We start from the raw sequence: 25171 nt of genomic DNA, 5'->3' as shown, positions 1-25171 counted from the left end.
CACTTCCTGCAGTTCCTTGGCTGATCAGAATAGTGGAGAAGGCCGGCAGAGCCATCCAAGGCAAAGCATGAGGGCAGGTGTTGGAGACCGTCAGTTGCAGAATCGTTCTTCCTCAGCCTGATAATGATGGACCACTTGCCTGTCCAGAAACCGTTGGCTTCCACCTGGATGCCAACGGAGGGGTCCTTGATCACGGAGCAGAAGCAGCTCAGAAAGGTAGTGATGTCTTTACCAGGAGTGTGAGGATTTCTCATAGACACGCCATCAATTTTCTCTCCTCCTTCTGGATGGGGCAGTTCCCCACAAAGCGGGAAAAGGGAGATTCTGGTCTCGATGTCTTCACTGCCTCCCAAAACCTCTTACAGATGGCTATGGAGGCGAAGGTGACATAGAAGATGCCCTTGATGTAGGTCTGAATGCTGAGGGTCTCAGCCTTCAGGAAGCCTTGGTCGAGGACCATCATCTTCCCAAAGGTCTCCGCCGTCAGGTCTGGGACCCTTCCTTCCACCTCCTTCAGCTTCAGGACGATGGTCTGCATCATCCAGGGTTCCAGAGTGGGAGTTTTCTGGGGGGTATCATGGCTGGGCTTCCCTTGTCCAGCAGCAGCAGGGGCGGTGGAGGCAGAGGTTCCAGCCACGGGGAGAGGCTTTAGAGCGGTGGTCTTTCCTCCCTTCTTCCCAGGGGCAGGAGCAGGGGTGAAGGCAGGAGCTGCAGCAGCTGAAGCCATCTTCCTGGCTCTTCTTCCTGGGGCAGAGAGGCTGGTCTGGAGGGCGTTCTTCTTCCGGGGTGGCAGGAGAAGTGCAGGTATCCTCCTGCTGGGCAGAGAGGAGCAGGAGCTTCTGCTGAGGAGAGGCACTTCTTCCGCTGGAGCTGGTCCCAAGGAGAGGAAGGCTTCTTCAGCTGGAGTTGCTCCCGATGTCTTCTTCCCGGCAAGCAGGATCCAGCAGAGCTTCATCCCCGCAGTCGTCTTCTTGCTCCTGGCCTGCTAAGATCGGGTGCAACAAGTCCTTAACAGTTCGGTGGCAGCACTCGTCCAGACCTGCGAGAACTTCGGCCGAGCTTCAGAGGCAAAGGTCAACTGCGAGAAGTCAGAGGCGATGCTGTTCGGTCAGTGGCACCTGTCATCCCCGCTGCATTCCCCTACACAATCAAGCCAGATTTCATCAAAATCCTTGGAGTTTGGTTTGGTGGAGAGGAGGTGGCCCTGAAGTGTTGGGAAGAGAGACTGGCGACAGTCAGACAAAAGATTGAACTGTGGAGCCTCATCATCATCATTTATTTATATAGCGCCAACATATTCCGTAGCGCTTTACAATTGGGGACAAACGTAATAAACTAATAAACAAACTGGGTAAAACAGACAAAGAGGTGAGAAGGCCCTGCTCGCAAGCTTACAATCTATGGGACAATGGGAGATTGACACATGAGGTTAAGTATACATTTTGCATCTTGGCCCAGCCAGACTGCAAAGGTAAAAGTGACTCATAAGCTAAATGATCCTGTCACACAACAATGTTGGTCCGGGGGTAGTTGTCTTGTGTGAAATTGTGTAACAGGCTAAAGGTAGTGAGGTTAAGATGGTGGTTGAGGAATATTATAAGCTTGTCTGAATAGGTAGGTTTTCAGAGAACGCTTGAAAGTTTGTAGAACAGAGGAGAGTCTTATTGTGCGAGGGAGAGAGTTCCATAGAGTGGGTGCAGCCCGAAAAAAGTCCTGTAACCGGGAATGGGAGGATGTAATGAGGGTGGATGAGAGACGCAGATCTTTTGCAGAACGGAGTTGCCGAGTTGGGAGATATTTTGAGACAAGAGAGGAGATGTATGTTGGTGCAGCTTTGTTGATGGCCTTGTAGGTTAGTAAAAGTATTTTATATTGGATTCGGTAGAAGACAGGCAGCCAGTGTAGAGACATACAGAGTGATTCAACAGAGGAATAGCTATTTGCAAGGAAAATCAGTCTTGCTGAAGCATGCAAAATAGATTTTAGGGGTTTGAGTCTGTTTTTGGGAAGACCAGTAAGGAGGGAATTGCAATAGTCAATGCGGGAGATGATTAGTGCATGAATTAAGGTTTTAGCAGTGTCTTGTGTGAGATATGTGCGGATTCTGGAAATGTTCTTTAGATGTATGTAACATGATTTAGATGTAGAGTCAATGTGGGGAACAAAGGATAGGCGTGAATCAAGGATTACACCTAGGCAGCGAGCTTGTGGGGTGGGATTTATGGTCATGTTATCAACAGAGATAGAAATGTCAGGTATGCTCTTGTTGGCGGGTGGGAATATTATTAACTCTGTTTTAGAAAGATTAAGTTTGAGTTGACGAGAGGACATCCAAGATGAAATGGCAGAAAGACAGTCAGTTACACGGGACAACACAGATGTCGAGATATCAGGAGAGGATAGATAGATTTGGGTATCATCCGCATAGAGATGATACTGAAAGCCAAAGGAACTTATTAGATTTCCAAGAGAAGCGGTATAGATAGAGAACAGCAGAGGACCTAGCACCGAGCCTTGTGGTACTCCAACTGATAGGGGAAGCGGAGCAGATGTGGCTCCAGAGAAATTAACAGTGAAAGAGCGATTAGAGAGGTAAGATGAGAACCAGGATAGAACTGTGTCTTGAAGACCTAGGGATTGCAGCGTTTCTATGAGAAGAGAGTGGTCAACGGTGTCAAATGCAGCCGAGAGATCAAGGAGAATTAGGAGAGAGTAATGGCGTTCAGTCTTAGCAGTGATCAGATCATTAACAACCTTGGTCAGCGCAGTCTCTGTGGAGTGTTGAGAACGAAAGCCAGACTGAAGAGGATCCAACAGGTTGTTTGCGGAAAGAAAGCGTGTGAGGCGAGTGTAGGCAAGTCTCTCTAGAAGCTTGGAGGGGCAAGGGAGCTGAGAGATGGGACGGTAATTTGAGAGAGAGTTTGGGTCGGAGTTTTGTTTTTTTAGAATAGGAGTAATCACTGCATGCTTGTATAGTGATGGAAAGATGCCAGTAGAGAGTGAGAGATTACAGATTTGAGTTAGAGGTGAAATGAGCACAGAAGACAGGGATCTACCAATTTGCGAGGGAATAGGATCAAGAGGACAGGAGGTAGAGTAGGAAGATAAGAAGAGCGTAGAAATTTCCTCTTCATTTGTGGGGTCAAATGAAGAAAGGGTGTCAGAGGGTAGTGGGAAGGAAATGAGCTGATGGCTTGTTGAGGAGGAGGATACCATTTCTAGTCTGATCTTGTCAATCTTGTCCTTGAAGTAGGAAGCAAGATCCTGAGCACTGATAGTAGATGGAGGGTTCGGGGTGGGAGGATTGAGAAGATGATTAAATGTATTGAAAAGGCGTTTGGGGTTAGAAGCCTGAGCATAGATAAGAGATTGAAAGTATGTTTGTTTTGCAGTGTCCAGAGCATTTCGATAGGAGTGGTAGACAGAAGTATATGTGAAGAAGTCATTAGAGCTTCGAGATTTACGCCAGTGACGTTCTGCTTTACGGGACAGTTTTTGAAGATTTCGTGTTGCTTTGGTGTGCCACGGTTGACATCGAAGTCGACGTGTAGTATGAAGTGTCGCTGGAGCCACTTGATCAAGGGCCGTTGCTAAGGTTAGGTGAAAATGAGGTACTGCCATCTCAGGGGATGAGAATGTAGAGATAGGGGAGAGAAGGTGTTGGAGAGAGGTGGAAAATTGTTGAAGATTAATAGAATTAAGATTTCTACGAGTATGAGGAGGCTTGGTAGAGTTAGACAGTAGAGAGGTTAGAGCAGTGGGGGTGAGAGTGTAGCTGATAAGGTGATGATCCGAGAGGGGGAAGGGTGTATTAATAAAATTAGAAACTGAGCATAGTCTAGAGAAAACAAGATCAAGGCAGTGGCCATCCTTATGAGTAGATGATTCAATCCACTGGGAGAGGTCAAGTGAGGATGTTAGAGAGAGTAGTTTGGAAGCAGCTTTGGAAGGTGGGTTATCAATGGGGATGTTGAAGTCACCCATGATGATGGTGGGGATGTCTGAAGATAAGAAGTGAGGGAGCCATGCAGAGAAATCCTCAATAAATTGTTGGTGTGCTCCAGGGGGACGATAGATCACCGCAACACGTAGGGAGAATGGATTAAAAATGCGAATAGCATGTACTTCAAAAGATGTGAACGTGAGTGATGGGACATTTGGTAGAACTGTGTATGTGCACTGTGGGGAGAGAAGTAGTCCAACCCCACCTCCTTGTCTGCCTTCAGGTCTGGAGGTGTGGGTGAGATGGAGGCCACCATGTGAAAGTGCTGCAGGTGAGGCAGTGTCTGATTGCATGAGCCATGTTTCTGTTATTGCCAGAAGGTTGAGGTTTTTTGAGAGGAAGAGATCATGAACGGAGGTAAGTTTGTTACAAACAGATCGTGCATTCCAAAGGGCACATTTAAAGGACTTGGGAAGAGAGGGTAGACAGGTGATGTGTTTGAGGTTTGCTATAGAACGGTAGTGTTCTGATGTATGTGTGTGTGAGGAGTGTGGGGGACCTGGATTAGGTGATATATCACCAGCTAATAGAAGCAGAGTGAGCGAAAGATAGGCAAGGGGATTGTAAGATGTGTGGCCTTTTATTTTCTGGCGACAGGTGGAGGCTGTACTTGTTAGAGATAATAAATAGGACAACAGTTCATGGGTGTTAAATAGAGGTGAGTGGAGTAATGCAGGTGCAATATGAACAAATTTGTGTGTTGGTGGAGGGGTGAAAGATGACACAGTCCTAAAGATCATGCCATGAAATGAGACTAAGAAAAGCAATTTGTGAAACATTGTGATAAAAGGGGTAAAAGCAAAAAGCAAGGGTATTTTAAGAATTACCTCTTAGCAGTATTCCATATAAATAGACAAGTAGTGCAGAAATAGGCTGTGGCAGATGCAGCTTATTGCTGGAAGTAAAATCAAGTCAAATGTAGTCCAATGTTTGTCCAACTGTGTTGTCTAACTGTGCATTTTCGTCCACTTTGTGAGAAAATCCCACTTAGTGAAGAAATCACACACATCTACCCCCACATACGTCTCCCCATAGAATGAAGCTAAGATGTAGTCAGTCTAATTTAGGAATACACTACAGATGTGCTAATTGGTCAGCTAATCAAAGGAAAAGAAAACATTTGTGGGAAAGGATAGAGGCCAGATACCTATCATAAATTAGGCAGCAATAAAAGACTAAGTTTAAACAGATAACAGTTTCCTATAACATACTTAAACACAGATTGCAGGGATGAAATTCACAGAATAATGATCAGAGTAGTAGTAGTAGCAGCATGGATGAACATACTTAAACACAGATTGCAGGGATGAAATTCACAGAATAATGATCAGAGTAGTAGTAGTAGCAGCATGGATGAACATACTTAAACACAGAGACCTCAGAGACCTTACTATCGAAGGGAAAGCACTGGTGCTGCGCAACGAGATTCTTCCTGTTCTGCAGTACACGGCCCAAGCTTGGCCACCTCTTGCTGCCGTCTGTAAGACCATCACGAGGACAGTCTTCCACATCATCTGGGGTTCCAAAATGGACAGAGTGAAGCGGTCAGTTATGTACAAGGAACCCCTCAAAGGTGGGAAAGGGATCCCCGATATCCCCACCATGCTGCATGCCTTCTTTGCTTGTAGCTGCATCTGCTGGACACTCCTTGAAAATAACATTTGCTCTGCTGGGAAGTCCATGTCTTCCTTCTGCCTCTTTGGAGGACGCTTGGTTGGGACAACTGGGATAGCTCCTTCCCTTACAACTGGACTACACCTTGGTTTTACCTGGATGTTGGACAATTTGTGAGGGAGCACCATCTGGAGGGACTTAAGCCAGACTTGTGGAAGCCTAAAACTATCCACAAGATCATCAGAGCAAAAGACATTATGGAGTCTGTTCCAGGGCTCCCTGTTGCTACAGCCAAACACGTCTGGGAGTATGTGGCCTCTAAGAGGCCGACTAATAGACATAAGGACATTGCATGGATGGCTATCCAGGGGGGTCTGCCTCTCAGGACATTCATGCACTCCCGGAACCTGTGCAGATATGTTCACTGCCCCTTTTGTATCACCAGAAGGGAAACAGCGCAGCATATTTTTTGGGACTGCCCCACTGCACAGGCACTGTTGGATGCCTTAGAACACAAACTTAAGGACAGTGTGCCCAGGCCTGGTGCCTTATGAACTGTTTTAAGGATGCTATGTGGCTTGACAGGAATCGCCTCATCTTGAAACGGGAGAAGATGACCATGCAGGACTGTCATAGGCTGATCCACAGCCTGCTAAGCGTCTATAACACCCTTGACAGTACTGAGGAAGAAGAAAATGATGATTGATTGTTGTCTCCCTCTTCTCCTTCTCCCCACGGTGTGTTTTTTTCAATAAACCCCTCCCTTACCCCCTCCAACCCATTCCCCTTTCCCAGTTTGAAGTGTTATTGATTGTCATGTCTTATTTATGCACCCTTCCCTTTGTGTCTGTCTTCAATAAAGCTTCGGGCTCGTGACTTCCCCACCCTACCCCTCTCACCTACCTCCCCCTCACATCCCCTGTTTTGTATTGCAATGTGATATTGTTTAAGTTTGAATGGTTAGTGCAGTACTTGATGTATAGTGTAGGATGTTATATCTTGTACTTTATACCTTGTAATGTGCTAAAATGTATGCATGATTATGTTTTACGGTGTACTGTGTACACTTGTATGTAATGTATCGCCTGTGTTTTTTGTACTTTATACAAATAAAACTACTTTTTCAATCAAAACAAAAGTCCTTAACAATTCCTCACCAGTGTTAGATTGTCCTATCGATGAGCCCCAATCAGGTTTCAGACCAATAGGTTTTGGGCAGGAGAAAGACAGTAAAGTCTACATCTGTTTGAACCCTCACCAGTGTTAGATTGCGCTATGGATGAGCCACAATCAGCATTGCCTCCACCGGGTGTTAGGCTAGATAAGAACAGATACTACACTTGATCTTAGCCAAAAGGCCCAGAAGCGACAGTCTGTGGTGCGCATTGCATTGTTATAAACAGATATTAATTACAATTATTGCCATACCACATGTAAAGCAGTGGTGTATCACCACACACTATGTATATTAGGTATATATAGGTAAATACATGTACAAATGTAACACTTACTGATACCTTATCAATATAGGAGAAATATATATTTCTACATAATAACATTATTCAGGTGACATTCATCTCTGAGAAGTTTCTGTGTTGGACAGAATAGTAACAGGTGGGGAAATTAGACCATATCAATAATTAATGGAATCATGTCTGACTGATTTACATTAACACCTCATAAGCAGTAATAACAATACAGACATGGCCCCTCCCTGTCACCCACTGTGACTTCTCAGGCCCCTTACTCTATTCACACCTAGGCAAACAAAGGGTACCCACCCACTTGGTCTATCAATGAATATATTTTTTTTTTTGTTGACTCCCAGATTTGTAAGTTATATAGTATTGGTAATAGTCAATCAGTTTATTTTAAAAAAAATTATAACCAAATATTAGTAATACAACTTGAAAGAATATAAATTTACTAAGGCAGAAGAAAGAAGAAGTGTTACATTGCGATGCACAAACAATATGAATATTATTACATATAATTTACAATAATTTAAATAACACAACTTTATTTCTTTTTGTTAAAAGAACTTAAATTATTTGAGTGACAATAGTGTTTCAGCAAATGTAACAAAATATATAAAATGTCGTAAACTAAACACTTATAGATTAGTTGTGTAATTCACTTTTACAATATAAATTGTATACACTCGGGATTTTATGTCCTCAATGTATATGTTAAAAGTGAATTAAACCAATAATCTATATGTTACTGATGAATAAAATTATATAACATTAGTGTAGGATTACAATATGGCTTAGGTCCGTGAGGGATAGTTACTGTGTTACTTTTTATGTTATTTGGTGAATCGCTATCCATCTGAGATAGAGATACTTAAGATTGCGGTAAGTAAACTATCATTGAACTTCGATATCCACACAGTAACAATGTCTTAGCATAGAATTAGAAAGTGACTTAATAATTTAATATAACTGCTCATAATTCTGTGACTATCTACTTATGAGAAACAGCTAATCCATGAACCGAAGACCACTATGTATATTATTACCAGAAAACCCCAAATTATAATTTAATTCAAAAGTAGGCAAGTGTAATCCACAACTCCCCTATTGGTGCTATACAGTTTTTGATTCACAGTCACTCCAGTCTAATTTGGATTTTATCTGCTAAACACTAATATAGAAATCCACATTTATCCAATAACTCCCTGAAACAAGAGCCTAACTAACAGCTCTTTATCAACAATTACCATGGCTCAAACTACAGCTATAATTAGCCTGCACTGATTTCTATTTATTTATATACATTACAATATACTATCTAGATAAATATTATAATAATGAGATTAATCCCAATGTAAGTATTTTAACTAACTATATTACATATTGTAATAGATTTGCTAAAAAACTTTCTGCACTGAGATTGTGAAAGTCCATATTTTAATAAAGATAAACTTGTAAATATAAAATTATTGTAAATTATATGTAATAAAATTCAGAATGTTTAGTGTATGTGCACCACAATGTAACACTTTTTCTATCTTCTGCCTTTGTCTTTTCACACCTAGTCCACAATAGAGGCTTCACAAATAGGTAACTGCCAGGTGACACCTTAATTTGCATTTTAATAGAGGTCCATGGGCTTCCATTATACCTGGAATGGGAGTAACCTTTATCTGAGCTCTGCATAAAAAGACAGCTGTAGCTCATGCACCTCACACACATTCACTCCTTGTGAACTGAACACTGTCTTCAAGACCCTTCACTGATTCCCGTGCAGCACGCTGTGCAGATTGGACCTCTTAGGAGCTGATTTCTGCTGCTGTATTGTACTGATCCTGCTTTGTGACCCACAAGAGCAACTTCTCCACTGATACCTCATCTCCACCGGACTTCTTCCTGCCCAGGTGAGGCCACTTTCTATGGTTTATCCAACTCCTGGTTTGTTTAAAGGGTTTAATGCTCTAAAATTAGATGCTATATAATTAGTAACTAATCAGACTATGATTTACCTCTATCGAACAATCTGACATTATATTATTCTTACTTTGTTGCTTGGTGTTTATGATATAAAGTTATAAATCGCTCTTCAGTGCAGTTTCTATTTCTCAGCCATATGTAATTGCCCTATAGAGAAACTGTAAGTTGTCAACAAGCTCTTGTGCATATTTGGTCCTTATGCTGAAGAACAACATATTTTTCTGATTATGCCTTCTTTTGCTAAGGTATAATGCTTATAATACAAAATACTGTTTTTCTAAATAGTTTGGCAACTGTGTGGCTCTGTTCTATTGGTGATTATTTTATATGATGTCTTGAAAGTGTCTAAATAAATTATGTTAAAATGAACCACATTTAAAATTCCATTTAGCAAACATTTTAATATATAAATCTTGTATTGTCCGAAAAAAGAAAACCGTCATCTGGGTCTAACCAAATTCTGGAAATGGAGGCGATTTCTGACATCTACCAGGTCATCGAGACTCTTGGTCAAGCGACCTTTGGAATGGTTCTGCTTAGGGATGAGCGCACTCGGATTTATGAAATCCGAACCCACCCGAACGTTGCGGATCCGAGTCGGATCCGAGACAGATCCGGGTATTGGCGCCAAATTCAAATCCGAAACTGAGGCTCTGACTCATAATCCCGTTGTCGGATCTCGCGATACTCGGATCCTATAAATTCCCCGCTAGTCGCCGCCATCTTCACTCGGGCATTGATCAGGGTAGAGGGAGGGTGTGTTAGGTGGTCCTCTGTCCTGGTAGATCTCGTGCTGTGCTGTTTAGTTCTGTGCTGTTTAGTGCTGTGCTGTGCTGTGTTCTGCAGTATCAGTCCAGTGGTGCTGTGTGCTGTGCTCTGTCCTTCTGAGGTCAGTGGTGCTGCTGGGTCCTGTGCTGTGTCCTGTTCAGTCCAGTGGTGCTGTTTCCTGTGCTCTGTGCTTCTAAGGGCATAGTTATTTCCCCAATATTCCCCTGTGTTTAAAAAAAATTAAAGTAGTTTTTTTTATTTTTTTAATTACCACAAAATTTGCACAACCAATCCTGCAGTATAAGCCCATTGGTACTGCAATATTACAAAGTTTACACATTCTGCAGTATCAGTCCAGTGGTGCTGTGTCCTGTGCTCTGTCCTGCTGAGTTCCGTAGTGCTGCTGGGTCCTGTGCCGTGTCCTGTTCAGTCCAGTGGTGCTGTGTCCTGTGCTCTGTGCTTCTAAGGGCATAGTTATTTCCCCATTATTCCCAAGTTTTTTAAAAAATAAAAAAAAAAGTAAAAAAAAATAAAAAATTTAAAAAAAAAAAAAAAATATAATAATTATAACCAAATTTGCAAAACCAATCCAGCAGTATAAGTCCATTGGTACTGCAATATTACCAAGTTCACACATTCTGCAGTATCTTGTGCTACATATAATGGAGACCAAAAATTTGGAGGATAAAGTAGGGAAAGATCAAGACCCACTTCCTCCTAATGCTGAAGCTGCTGCCACTAGTCATGACATAGACGATGAAATGCCATCAACGTCGTCTTCCAAGCCCGATGCCCAATCTCGTAGTACCGGGCATGTAAAATCCAAAAAGCCCAAGTTAAGAAAAAGTAGCAAAAAGAGAAACTTAAAATCATCTGAGGAGAAACGTAAAGTTGCCAATATGCCATTTACGACACGGAGTGGCAAGGAACGGCTTAGGCCCTGGCCCGTGTTCATGACTAGTGGTTCAGCTTCACCCACGGATCTTAGCCCTCCTCCTCCTCCCCTACAAAAAATTGAAGAGAGTTATGCTGTCAGCAACAAAACAGCAAACAACTCTGCCTTCTAAAGAGAAATTATCACAAATCCACAAGGCGAGTCCAAGGATGTTGGTGGTTGTCAAGCCTGACCTTCCCATCACTGTACAGGAAGAGGTGGCTCGGGAGGAGGCTATTGATGATGTAGCTGGCGCTGTGGAGGAACTTGATGATGAGGATGGTGATGTGGTTATTGTAAATGAGGCACCAGGGGGGGAAACAGCTGATGTCCATGGGATGAAAAAGCTCATCGTCATGCCTGGTCAGAAGACCAAAAAATGCACCTCTTCGGTCTGGAGTTATTTTTATCCAAATCCAGACAACCAATGTATGGCCATATGTAGCTTATGTAAAGCTCAAATAAGCAGGGGTAAGGATCTTGCCCACCTAAGAACATCCTCCCTTATACGTCACCTGAATAACCTTCATAGTTCAGTGGTTAGTTCAGGAACTGGGGCTAGGACCCTCATCGGTACAGGGACACCTAAATCCCGTGGTCCAGTTGGATACACACCAGCAACACCCTCCTCGTCAACTTCCTCCACAATCTCCATCAGATTCAGTCCTGCAGCCCAAGTCAGCAGCCAGACTGAGTCCTCCTCAATACGGGATTCATCCGAGGAATCCTGCAGCGGTACGCCTACTACTGCCACTGCTGCTGTTGCTGCTGTTAGTCGGTCATCTTCCCAGAGGGGAAGTCGTAAGACCGCTAAGTCTTTCACAAAACAATTGACCGTCCAACAGTCGTTTGCCATGACCACAAAATACGATAGTAGTCACCCTATTGCAAAGCGTATAACTGCGGCTGTAACTGCAATGTTGGTGTTAGACGTGCGCCCGGTGTCCGCCATCAGTGGAGTGGGATTTAGAGGGTTGATGGAGGTATTGTGTCCCCGGTACCAAATCCCGTCGAGATTCCACTTCACTAGGCAGGCGATATCAAAAATGTACAGAGAAGTACGATCAAGTGTCCTCAGTGCTCTTAAAAATGCGGTTGTACCCACTGTCCACTTAACCACGGACATGTGGACAAGTGGTTCTGGGCAAACGAAGGACTATATGACTGTGACAGCCCACTGGGTAGATGCATCCCTTTCCGCAGCAACAGCAACAGCTGCATCAGTAGCAGCAACTACAAAATGGCGGCTCGTGCAAAGGCAGGCAACATTGTGTATTACAGGCTTTAATAAGAGGCACAACGCTGACAACATATTAGAGAAAATGAGGGAAATTATCTCCCAGTGGCTTACCCCACTTAGACTCTCATGGGGATTTGTGGTGTCAGACAATGCCAGTAACATTGTGCGGGCATTAAATATGGGCAATTTCCAGCACGTCCCATGTTTTGCCCACACCATTAATTTGGTGGTGCAGCATTACCTCAAGAGTGACAGGGGTGTGCAGGAGATGCTTGCGGTGGCGCGCAAAATTGCTGGACACTTTCGGCATTCAGCCAGTGCCTACCGCAGACTAGAGGCACATCAAAAAAGCATGAACCTGCCCTGCCATCACCTCAAACAAGAGGTTGTGACGCGCTGGAACTCCACCCTCTATATGCTGCAGAGGATGGAGGAGCAGCAAAAGGCCATTCAGGCCTACACAGCCACCTACGACATAGGCAAAGGAGTGGGGATGCGCCTCAGTCAAGCGCAGTGGAGACTGATTTCCGTGTTGTGCAAGGTTCTGCAGCCATTTGAACTTGCCACACGAGAAGTCAGTTCCGACACTGCCAGCTTGAGTCAGGTCATTCCCCTGATCAGGCTGTTGCAGAAGCAGCTGGAGAAAGTGAGGGAGGCGCTGGTAAGCCATTGCGATTACACCAAGCATGTAGCTCTTGTGGATGTAGCCCTTCATACGCTTTGCCAGGATCCGAGGGTGGTCACTCTTTTAAAGTCAGAGGAATACATTCTGGCCACCGTGCTCGATCCTCGGTTTAAAGCGTATGTTGTGTCTCTGTTTCCGGCGGACACAAGTCTACAGCGGTGCAAAGACCTGCTGGTCAGGAGATTGTCCTCTGAAGAGGACCGTGACATGAAAACAGCTCCACCCTCATTTTCTTCCACATCTATGGCTGCGAGGAAAAAGCTCAGTTTTCCCAAAAGAGGCATTGGCGGGGATGCTGATAACATCTGGTCCGGACTGAAGGACCTGCCAACCATTGCAGACATGTCTACTCTCGCTGCATTGGATGCTGTCACAATAGAAAAAATTGTGGATGATTACTTTGCTGACACCATCCAAGTAGACATGTCAGACAGTCCATATTGTTACTGGCAGGAAAAAAAGGCAGTTTGGAAGCCCCTGTACAAACTGGCTCTATTTTACCTGAGTTGTCCCCCCTCCAGTGTGTACTCGGAAAGAGTTTTTAGTGCAGCGGGGAACCTGGTCAGTGAGCGGCGAAGGAGGTTGCTTCCTCAGAACGTTGAAAAAATGATGTTTATAAAAATGAATAATCAATTCCTCAATGAAGTACAGCACTGCCCTCCAGATACTACAGAGGGACCTGTGGTTGTGGAGTCCAGCGGGGACGAATTGATAATGTGTGATGAGGAGGAAGTACACACTGTAGGGGGAGAGGAATCAGAGGTTGAGGATGAGGACGACATCTTGCCTCAGTAGAGCCTGTTTAGTCTGTACAGGGAGAGATGAATAGCTTTTTTGGTGTGGGGGCCCAAACAAACCAATCATTTCAGCCAAAGTTGTTTGGTAGGCCCTGTCGCTGAAATGATTGGTTTGTTAAAGTGTGCATGTCCTATTTCAACAACATAAGGGTGGGTGTGAGGGTCCAAGGACAATTCCATCTTGGACCTTTTTTTTTTGCATTATATGACCAATCAACAGTCGTTTGCCATGTTCAAAAAGTAAAACCAAATTTAAAAAAATTCAAGAAATTAAACCAAAAGTAAAATGCCGTGTCATAATTTAAAACAAGAGGTATTGACGTGCTCTAAAACTACTGTATTGTTGTTTATATTTTATAAACACTACACTTGAAAGCTTGAGTCTTTCAATAAAAAAGTAACTGTCCATTGCACGAATATTTGCAACAGGGACAATTTTAGGGTTAAGAAAGTCAACTAATAACACTTCGACGCTGTCTGTCTTTATAAACACTACACTTGGAAGTTGGAGGAGGTATTGTGGCCCCGGCACCAAATTTACTACCGGGGCCACCACACTACGCAGTCCAGATACTTGTTTGGTGGAATTCAGACCAGTTGAGGGTTTTATTATTATATTGTGGGGACCACTCTATCTATACCACACTACAACTCTATACCACTCTATTTAATACTTTAATTCTATTTAATACTTTAATTCTATTACTAATTACCATAAAGAGGAACTGCCGCTTCTATTTAATACTTTAATTCTATTAGTAGTTACCATAAAGAGGAACAAAATAAACCAATTTTACCAAAAGTATAATATGACTTAGACTTACAAACACTACACTTGAAAGATGGTGCCTTTAAATGAAAAAATCAGTCTTCATTGCACGACTATGTGCAACAGGGACAGTTTTTTGGTTTACAAAGTCAACCAATAACACTTCGACCCTGTCTGTCTTTAACATACTTGATGGGATCTCAATGACGAATTGTCTGTACCATGTTTGAAAGAAGGTATTGTGGCCCCGGTATCAAATTGGGTACCGGGGCCACCCCACTACGCAGTCCAGATACTTGTTTGGTGGAATTCAGACCAGTTGAGGGTGTATTTATTTTATTGTGGCCCCGGCACCAAATTTACTACCGGGGCCACTCCACTGTGCAGTCCATATTTAGGTGTATCAGATATTAAACAACGGTGACAGTTGATGCCCAATTTTTTAATTATATTGTGGCCTCGGTACCAAATTGTGTACCGGGGCCACCACACTACGCAGTCCATACCCTTATTTGGTGGAATTCTGACACGTGGAGGGTTTTTTAATTATATTGTGGCCTCGGTACCAAATTGTGTACCGGGGCCACCACACTACGCAGTCAAGATAGATAGATGCGTATCATAGATAAAGTACATTCAGTGGTGTGGGGCAAATTGAAAAAAATTCAAAATGCACTGACATTATCAAAAACAAGAGGTTGTCACACGCTAAAACTCCAACATGTATATGATGGAGAGGATGGAGGAGCAGCCGTATGTGTAGTGTAATGCAGACTTGTTGAAGGTTTTTTATATATTTTATTGTGGTGCCCAGTGCCCACTCCTCTACGCAGTCCAGGTACATTTATTGGTGCGATTCATAAAAGTTCAGGGTTAATATATTGTGGTGACCCACTCCTCTACGCAGTACAGGTACATTTATTGGTGCGAATCATAAAAGTTCAGGGTTTTTAATATATATTGTGGTGACCCACTCCTCTACGCAGTCCAGGTACATTTATTGGTGCGATTCATAAAAGTTCAGGGTTTTTAATATATATTGTGGTGACCCACTCCTCTACGCAGTCCAGGTACATTTATTGGTGCGAATCATAAAAGTTCAGGGTTTTTAATATATATTGTGGTGACCCACTCCTCTACGCAGTCCAGGTACATTTATTGGTGCGATTCATAAAAGTTCAGGGTTTTTAATATATATTGTGGTGACCCACTCCTCTACGCAGTCCAGAAAGATACCTTGTTGCAACGTTTTGGACTAATAACTATATTGTGAGGTGTTCAGAATACACTGTAAATTAGTGGAAATGCTTGTTATTGAGGTTAATAATAGCCTAGGAGTGAAAATAAGCCCAAAAACTTGATTTTTAAACTTTTTATGTTTTTTTCAAAAAAAATCCAAAACCTTAAATCCGAACCGAGACCTTTCGTCAAGTGTTTTGCGAGACAAATCCGAACCCCAAAAATAACGAAAATCCGGATCCAAAACACAAAACACGAGACCTCAAAAGTCGCCGGTGCACATCCCTAGTTCTGCTTGCCCAGGGCAAGATAACAGGTATGTAAGCATCTGACTATAGACTGGAGATCACATCATGTAGACTACTATATCATAACATTTCTTGAAGTCCTATCTAGAAAGATATTACATTTTCTTTGCCCTTGTGCTTAGGTGAACCGGTGGCCCTTAAATTGCTGAGAAAAGACAGAACCCAGCTGAAAGACTTCCTCAGAGAGCTTGGCATATCAATATTCCTCTCCGGCTGCCATGGCTTTATAACAACCCACCCAATGTTCTATAATACAATGGATTACTATATCCTGCCCCAAGAGCTGGCCCCTGCAGGGACTCTTCAGGACCTTATCCAACCAGAGGTAAGAAGGACCATTGTCATATTTTCAGCAGGTCTTTCTCATCTTCACACTGTGCACTACATCCACTTAAATTATCATTATAATACAATTTTCTACATATAGGGCACAATCACTAAAGCTGCAGGTGTATAAAATGGAGGAAAAAACCATCTTCAAATTCATTAATGTTAGAATGCTGAGAAATTAGTCTATGCCTTAAAATGGGACAACAACAGTTAGTTCGGTCTGCTGAGTGTAGTAGTTGGGGTCGGTCTTAGGACACCTAAGGCCAAATTCTATCAGTAAAACATGCAAAAATTAGCAGACCAACAGCTTTGATAATTAACAGTTTGCCATCTCCATTGTAAATTGTTAAAGATTGTCTTCAAACTGGTTGATACTTAATATTCTCCAGAATAACAGTGAAATTTATTTTTGTGAATGTTATATTTAACAGTTAACTATTTAACATAAAAACAACCAGTAAATAAGAGCTTTTGAGGAATATTAAAGTCACATATTTAGGGCAACAATTACATAAATATCTGTTGTTCTTTTGTCACTAACTATAACCAGGTCATGTTAAGACCACATTTGTTTCAATGACTTCACGTTTGTGAAATGTGTCCTTTGTGTAAAATAATCAAACATCACAATTTATTTATTGGAAGAACATGCACAGTTCTTAAGACATTTTATTATTATATGTATTATGTTTAGTGTTTTGTTCTGATGATTCTCCTTAGGATGGTTTGTATGTGGACAGTATCTTATCTCACATTATTAAATGATCAGATATTGAACGTCCACAGTGAGCCTCATTACTGTTGCATATACAGTAAAACATGTATATATATGTATGAAGGACCATATAGCGGTTTCTGATGGTGTTTCCTAGTAATATTTAAATGCTATATACCATATTTTTTGCTCCATAAGACGCACCTAGGGCTAGATTTACTAAGCTGCGGGTTTGCAAAAGTGGGGATGTTGCCAATAGCAACCAATCAAACCCGCAGCTTAGTAAATCTGGCCCCTAGTTTTAGAGAAGGAAATCATACACTGGCCCCTTCACTCACACACTATATTAACACACTGTTCCCCACTCTTAGACACACATGCTATGTTAGCACACTGGCACACACACACTATAGCCTCCAACACACACACACACACACACACACACACACACACACACACACACACACACACACATAGTATAGTCTCCAGAACACACACAAACAGTATAGTCTCCAGAACACACACTCACAGGACGTCCCATGTGATAGCTAGGTCCTCACAGATAGGCAGGGGGACGGACGCTCAGGAGGATCTGCAGCCTGGCCGGGACCCGCTTCTCCATGCTGGACATGTAAGTTTTATTTTTTTCCTTCCTTTCTGGCATGCAGTATTCGCTCCATAAGACGCACACACTTTTTCCCCCACTTTTTTTGGGGGAAAAAGTGCGTCTTATGGAGCGAAAAATACGGTATGTTATATGTTTGTTTGATGTTCCTTCTTAGTTTCATTCCTCTTGTTTTGAATGCCTCAGCAATACATAGCTCCACCAGCTAAATCATATGAGAAGGCTTTAAAAACATTGGTGTGCCTTTACCATTTAATCATAAATAGACACCTAAAGCACCACCACAAATAAAATAGGGATCTGATGTTTAAATTCTGTTATATTTCAGATATTCATGTAGTTTAACCTTTAAAGTAATTACGAATGACAGGGTTAAATATACTGACTGCTGTACAAGTATGTCTCATAACATCTGTCTCCTTCTGCAGGTTGGCATGCCAGAGGGTGTGGTGAAGCGCTGTGCATTACAGTTGTCCCAAGCTCTGGATTACATGCACGGCATTGGGTTGGTGCACATGGACTTAAAGCCAGACAATGTGCTTCTCATGGACAGAGAATATTATAATATTAAAGTTTGTGACTTTGGTTTGAGTCGAAAAGCTGGCAGTTTTGTGTCCACCAGGTCACATATCATCCCTTATATGTCCCCAGAGTTGTGTGATGTGAAGCATGATGAGTACTTGGTCCTCTCTACTAGTGTAGACACCTGGGCACTTGGTGTTCTCCTGTACTTTGCACTCACAGGATACCTTCCCTGGATGAAAGCTGTGGAGTGGGACATGGAGTCCCTGGTTTATGTCCACCTCATTCCTCCACCACCTTCCTGGCAAAGGTTTACAAGAGAGGCCTTAGCCATGTTTAATAAGCTCCTCTCACGGAACTGTTCTGCTCGACCATCAGTTTTGTGGGTGTTAAACTATCTTCATTGTCCCTGGAATATTCAATATCTGGGCTAAGACAATGTCGAAGTCACAGGAGAGGATGTGGAGATGGATAACACAAGTGGATGAGGACAACCAGCAGCATGTACTCATACACACAAGATGTCATAGAATGGATCCCTGTAATTCAGCCCTAGTTGGTCTGGAAGGAAACACTACACGGACTGTGGGGTCTGAAGTAGACATCTTTAAGACCTCATGATAGAACATATGGACCAGTGTTGAAAAAGAGCATGGAGGCCAAACCTGATTGAGCAGTACAATGTGGAGCCACTGCGAGCATTGGGTCAGACACTGACTGCTTTCTAATACACTGGACGATTATTACAGGGACTCTTTGCAGCTGTACATTCATCTAAGCACGTCATGAATCTTACCGTCCCGGTAGTAATTGGTTGCTCATTAAGATATGTTTAGAGAAATTGCTTTCATAGTCAGATCTTGCCCCTGTTTTTAGTTTCACATTCATTCTTTACACCAAAAACTAGTTGTACATTTAAGTGTTTAATAAAAACAAACATATGTTATTCAAAGTTATTCTTCTGTCATTTCCTTTGCTTGAATATCTAATAATGAAAAGGAATAAAAGCACAGCAGCAGAAGCATTATTAAAAATAATGCTTATATAAACTAGGAAATTATTTTTGGTGCATAGAAATGTTTCCCCCTGTCACTATGTGCGCTGTCCTGGAGGGCATAGGTGTGCAATGCACTTCTTCACTTGCACTTTCCTCTGCCCTGACTTGTTCTTGGGAGTGGGCAGAAATGAGAAGAGGGTCCCTGCACATGAAGGTTTTATACCAATGTCTGTTAAGTGGGGACACAATTGGGGTGATATCTCCATTTACTTTGCTCTGGCACTAACTTTGGTGCATTCTCAGCTCTGCTCACCCACTCACATGTACAATGGTATTCTCATTCTGACACATAACACTGTCTTTCTTATCTGGTGCTGTCTATCTCTTTAGATGTAACATTCAGTGTTTGTTTGCTGTCACTCTCAGCCATACTGTAATATTCAGAGGTAATGTGGTATATTCCACCTGACTGAGCTTCCCTATATCATGCAACCACATTCTGAGATAATTTATCTCTAACATGTACCCCATGTCACTCATATTCTCTAAGATATCTTGTACTTTGACAACTCATGGCAGCAGGCCATGTACCTTCTTGCCCAGATTAATGGGGGGAATCTGTGACCTCCTCTCCTTGTGGTTGATCGCTTTCAAGTTTTGGAAGATCTGGGCAAGGGGACTTATGGCCAAGTTATAATGGCTCATTAGAGGGAAACCGGTAAGACCATAGTTAGAAATATGTCCTAGAAAGAGTTGATGGTACAGATAAGGTTTGTCCCACAATATTCTTAAAAATTGGGTATCACTTAATGTATTTATCTTAAGAAGTGTTAGTAGTTATTTCTTTACCTGAATACATTTCTAAAGCAAGTGTCACCACTAATGTTTCCTTTTTGGATTGTATACTATGGCAAATGAGTAGATTGCTGGAAAATGTCAAAATTATTTATGAAAAGTAATGTTTTGGGGGCGCAGTATTATATAGTTATTGTTTAGGTATGCTGTTTATGGGAGACAGGTGTCATCTGCAAAAGGTTTGACTTTTTCCATGTGTTAATCATTGTCCAAAATTTTACATTATTTGACATTATCCTAGTAAGGTAAAACGATTGCCCTAAAACTAGAGAAGGATGAATCCACTCAGGAAACTTCCTTTTTTTAGCTCTGTGTGTCCATCTACCTCTCAAGCTATGAAGGTATCATGTCTACTCATTCTCTCTCTACATTATGAGCCAGGAGGTGGCACCTTCTGGATCCCTCCATTACCTCATCCAGTATGCTGGTAATAGAGCAAAATTTGGAGTGGCTTAATGTGAAAATTGAATGTTTTTTTAATACATTCATCCATTGTGTTTTAATATTCTGTCCTATAATACTTTCATTGAGAACTCATCTGTGTTTAAATATGGACCAAGGAATTTTAAGGAGTAAATATTGCTGAACAAATTAAGAAAAGGTAAGACACAAAATGATTACATATGGACATACATTGGTTTATTATATTTTTAATATGATGATTGAAGACTAACTTCAAAATCACTAACTTCATATCGTGTTCATTCTAAGCCAAGTAACCATTTTTTTTTTTAAAAAAAAAAACCAAACAAACAATGCAGATTTAACTTTGTCTGGCTGTCACTGATGAGCGACATTCAAGTATAAGAGCAATATGCAAGCCCACACCCACAGAACAGTAAATGGCTGTATCATACTATAAAACCAATTTATATTTGCCATCTAAAATTTCATAAAGCCAATACATGTCTTCCCCAAGCAGATACACTTCTATAATGATGTATACTAATTTTTCAGAATGGAATTGCTGAAGAGATGGTGAAACGTTGTCTAATACATTCATTGTAGAATGGCTGCATAGTTAGTGTGTATAGCTCTAAGTATATAGAGACAAGAGTAAAACAAAAAATTTAAACAGCATAATTCGGAGTTTTACCGGACTTCTTATAAGTTATCAGTTTCCTCTATACCAGGCTATGAGAAGTGTCTAATCTCTGCTTCCTCTCTTTCATTAACAGGTAATTACTACAGGGTTTTCGCAACAGAGTCTGATCTGAAATTAAGAGTGCAATTTAGTGGCTGGAGCAATCATGAAAACCACAGCCTTAAATAGAGCAGATCTCTTAAGGTATACTGAAAAAGAGGATAAAGAAAACATGATAGTTTTTCCGCTATTAATTTGGGTGACAAAGGCTAACATCATACCTAGATTTTAACTCTTTATACTTCTCTGTATTAAGTTGGGGCCTCATTAAGGATCTTAACTCGAGAAACTTTTTATTTCAGTCTACTGGACAAAACCATGTTACAAGCAAGGGGTGCAAATTAGTATTCTGTTTTATCATGTAGCACACAAATACTTGATAGCTTATTTGTACACTGGAATTTAAAGTTGATATGTGTGTGCTACATGAAAAAACAGCCAGTATTTAACTTATGTGCAAAACAGAATACTAATTTGCACCCCTTGCATTGTAACATGGTTTTGTCCAGGAGACTGAAATAAGAAGTTTCTCAAGTTAAGATCCTCAATGATTCAGGCCCTTGGTTATTATCTATTTGTAAATTTGCGTATGCTTTCATTAAATCCTGATTCAAAGCAAAGAAATGTTAGTTAATCATTTTCCTTTAATAAGCTACATAGGCTATTATATGAGCTCTTAACACTGGTTTAGATGCTTCCCAGCATACGTTTATGTCTTGTTTATGTTTAGCATTGTTTTCTGTATAGTTTAAGAAATAGTTTTCCAGTTGTTCTGTAAAGATCTCTGACATGACTAAATATGAAGGGAATCTCCAGATACTAGAGCTATATATTGGATTTCTTAATTTTAATGTAAACCAAATCAGGGCGTGATTCAAAATAATTTTTTCTATCCATGATTTTATTACTTTATACAATATACTAGTCGATATTAACCAATAGTCTATTCTTGCTGATATACATTTTACTCCCATCCTCACAATATATCGTCTATCTACAGGATAATAGTATCTCCATGGATCAATAAGTTGTAGTGAATCAATGATCAATTTTAATGAGGATAGAATATCCTTATGTCTTATTCTTTAGTTATTATTAGTGAACAGTAGTATTAAAATCTCCTACCAAAATTACATATCATTCTACCCTTTCCTGTATTAAAATATACAGGTCTGTAAAGATAGATTGGTTAGCAGGGAAGGGCTGGCAAATTTTAGCCTAAGGATTAAGACTCAACCCACCAGCCTATTGGGAACATTTTAAAGGAACAAAATGCAGGTGGCCCATTGACCCAGCCCAAGGTAGACCATTATGGGACTGGCTCATAGGGCAGATGCCCCCCTGCCCCTGTTGATTGGGATTATTAGGTGCATCAATGGTAACTATAATGTATTTTTCCCTATTTAATTATATTCTTCCCTCTTTATCCCTCTTAGTGACATCGGTTAAGTTTTGGTACAAATATAAGAAGTTGGATGAATATTATTAGTATATGATGAACAGAATGATGTATTTCTTGTATTTCGTATATAGGGTTAAATGCTTCTATGTGTCTTAGTCTGACTAGAGGGTCATATGTCACAGGATGTTCCATTTGATGCCAGATGATTTAGGTGAACATAAGACTTAGGAATGTAAACGTCACATATGTTTCTTTGACCTGGTCATATAGGATTTCTTTTTGTTGAAATGTCTGTCAAAAGTAGATCCATTCGATTTCTCGTCCTCTTATGTATTATTTCAAAAGATGTAATATGGGTAGTGACGTTTGTTAGAGGGGTGGGATTTCATGTATAAATTCTTGTATGGGTCAAAGTTTTTTAGTCTTGTTCTATTCAGAAAGACTATGCATGCATATTTAGGAAATAGAGAAGCTTGGCCTTTCCACACTTATTGCTTCAACATTTTTAGATGCCCCACTGAGATCATCTATAAATAGCGATCAGCCAACACATCCAGAGACCAGAGACTTGAAATATATGTTATATAAATAAATAAATGATGATGATGTTAAAATGTGCCCACAAACGGTAATATTTTATCTTTTCTGATTCTATACTTCTGTCTCCTAATCTCTGAGTTTGCTGAAAAGCTATTTATAGTTATCTATGTAAGTGTGAAATTGCAGTTTTTGAATTGTTTATATAAATGTATATGCATAGCATTGGTACCAGTTAGAATTTCCATTTGCTATTTATTCAAAGAGACTGTTAAAACTTGTTAAAGATGGTATGAATGCTTGCATGTGTGTGTGTGATTGGGCTTACTTCACGGTGCAAATGTCTGGTTAAGATTCTGAATTCAAGTATTACTTATAGTTAACGCTTGAAGGAGGAATAAATAGTCCCAAGCCACATGAAAAGTAAAGTCCTCTAAAAACACATAAAAAGTACACTACAAGACCTAAGATAGCAGTATGTTTTACGTTAGTGTGTGTGTGTGTGTGTGACACACTAGGAAAACCTGATGAAGTTGTGTGGTTTCCTAAGGGTCAAAGCCCAGGGTTGTTGCCCATAAAGGGGTAATACATTCTGATAGTTGTTGTTGTAGCCTTATTACCATCGTGCAGATACTGAATAAGTCAGACTATAAAAGAAAAGATTAAGCTGCACCATGGGACAGAATGTAGTCACACAGGAGAAGTCTAAATTGTTGAATATCTCCCCTAGGAGTTCGGCAGCAATTATGATCCATAAATATGGAAAGAAATTTGTTCAATACGTACATAAATGGTGTTCTGAATGTACAGCAAAAGGAAGTTTCCATTTAAAATATTTTAGGGGAGATAGCATGTTCTTATCACCTTGAAAGGATTTTTTTTTTAAATGACAGGGAGAGATAAGAACATTCCAATCATTGACTCAAGGACTCAACCTAACACCTGGATTTATGACCCACTAAATGGACACACTTCATATCCCACAGCAGAGTTACTCCAGATCTATGAACTCTTAGGACTTTCATTCTTCCATCCTTAACTAAAACCTCCGTTTTATTACTTTAGCTTATCTTAATGATGTATTCCCCCCCCCCCTGTACAAATTGCTTGATGTAACATCTCTTAAATGTTGAGCCCTTTTCTCAGTAATTCATTTGTAAACTCGCCAGATGAAGGGGCCTCTGTGCTCTGAAAGCGAGCAAATATAAAAATTTCTTTTGGTTAGCCAATAAAAGTGTCACTCCAATAACAACTTTTGTCTTTTTTGTCACTAAAGTATTCAACATCACAGATTTTTCTGGCTGACACGAAACTGCAATAAAAAAAATCTTTTGCTACACATTCTGATTAGGGGAGACAGGAAAGTTGTTTCTAAAAGGTAAAGAAATACAAGTTTTGCAATTATGGTTAAATGACGCTACAGTCCTGCCTCCTTATATTGATCAGTATTTGGCAGTTCAAACTCGTAGTGCACAAGGAGAAAAAAGACCATATATCTGATTTAATACCAATTGTAATAGGTGCACAGAGAAGGTTATATTAGCAGCTACCTCTCCCAGTGGATCATCATATATAAATGCCACTGGTAGACAGAATTGTGGAAGAAGCAAAAAGGGATAAAAAAAAAAACTTCTGTAAGTTCTGATGAATCCCAAATTTCTGATGGACATTGAGGGTGTGTTAAGGGGAGCAGTAAGGGGTTCTGTCAGAGAAACTAGAAAACCCCTTATTGGTAAAGTTTATGCAAATATATCTGAGTAACTTTACAAGTAGTCCAAAACTACATGAAAAATCTGCTGATGTTTCCTTGAACACTTTAATAACTATAACTACAGATCAAGGTGTACAGTGGATTGCACATGGACAAGGACAGAATTGAATTGTTACTGCAGATGTATTTATTAAATTGCAAAGATTAAACAAAAAACAGTAACACATTTTCAGATATCCTTCAGTTGTTTCATGCTCTGTTAATTTCAGATAAACTTACTACCTTAAATATTCAGTGTAGGTGGAATGAGGCTACTTTTCAAACCCCTAAAAATGATGAGTGGGCTGAAATTGATACATAATAGGAACTTGCAATGGCAAAGTTTAAAGAAATGTTCTCACTTAGCGGTATATTTATGACCTTTTGTTATTTTTCACTTGAAACTTTTCAATCCTTATCTCCTTGATAAGGATTAAAAAGTAACCGCAAAGTATGAAAAAAAATAAATCTCAGGGACAGCAGTG

General features: G+C 40.8%; 1 protein-coding gene and 1 pseudogene across 1 annotated transcript; one reads left to right on the top strand and one right to left on the bottom strand.

Annotated features, from left to right (window-relative positions):
* The first annotated feature begins 6167 nt into the window (after nucleotides 1-6167).
* On the top strand, nucleotides 6168-18435 carry LOC142143114 (serine/threonine-protein kinase SBK1-like). The gene is made up of 3 exons (XM_075200830.1): nucleotides 6168-6294; nucleotides 15932-16134; nucleotides 17908-18435. The coding sequence occupies exons 1-3, from the start codon at nucleotides 6168-6170 to the stop codon at nucleotides 18433-18435; spliced, it is 858 nt and encodes a 285-aa protein (XP_075056931.1).
* LOC142146868 (U2 spliceosomal RNA) lies at nucleotides 6881-6987 on the bottom strand (annotated as a pseudogene).
* Nucleotides 18436-25171: the final 6736 nt, after the last annotated feature.

This window comes from Mixophyes fleayi, chromosome 3 (assembly GCF_038048845.1).
Source record: "Mixophyes fleayi isolate aMixFle1 chromosome 3, aMixFle1.hap1, whole genome shotgun sequence".
NCBI classification, from domain to species: domain Eukaryota; kingdom Metazoa; phylum Chordata; class Amphibia; order Anura; family Limnodynastidae; genus Mixophyes; species Mixophyes fleayi.
Note: the sequence above shows the minus strand (reverse complement) of the source record. Positions and strands in the feature narration are given on the sequence as shown.

Coding starts and splice junctions, on each gene's coding strand:
- LOC142143114 (XM_075200830.1), top strand. CDS start 6,168: ATGAACTGTTTTAAGGATGCTATGTGGCTTGACAGGAATCGCCTCATC. Junction 6,295..15,931: donor CGTCTATAACACCCTTGACA/GTACTGAGGAAG, acceptor CCTTGTGCTTAG/GTGAACCGGTGGCCCTTAAA. Junction 16,135..17,907: donor AGGACCTTATCCAACCAGAG/GTAAGAAGGACC, acceptor CTCCTTCTGCAG/GTTGGCATGCCAGAGGGTGT.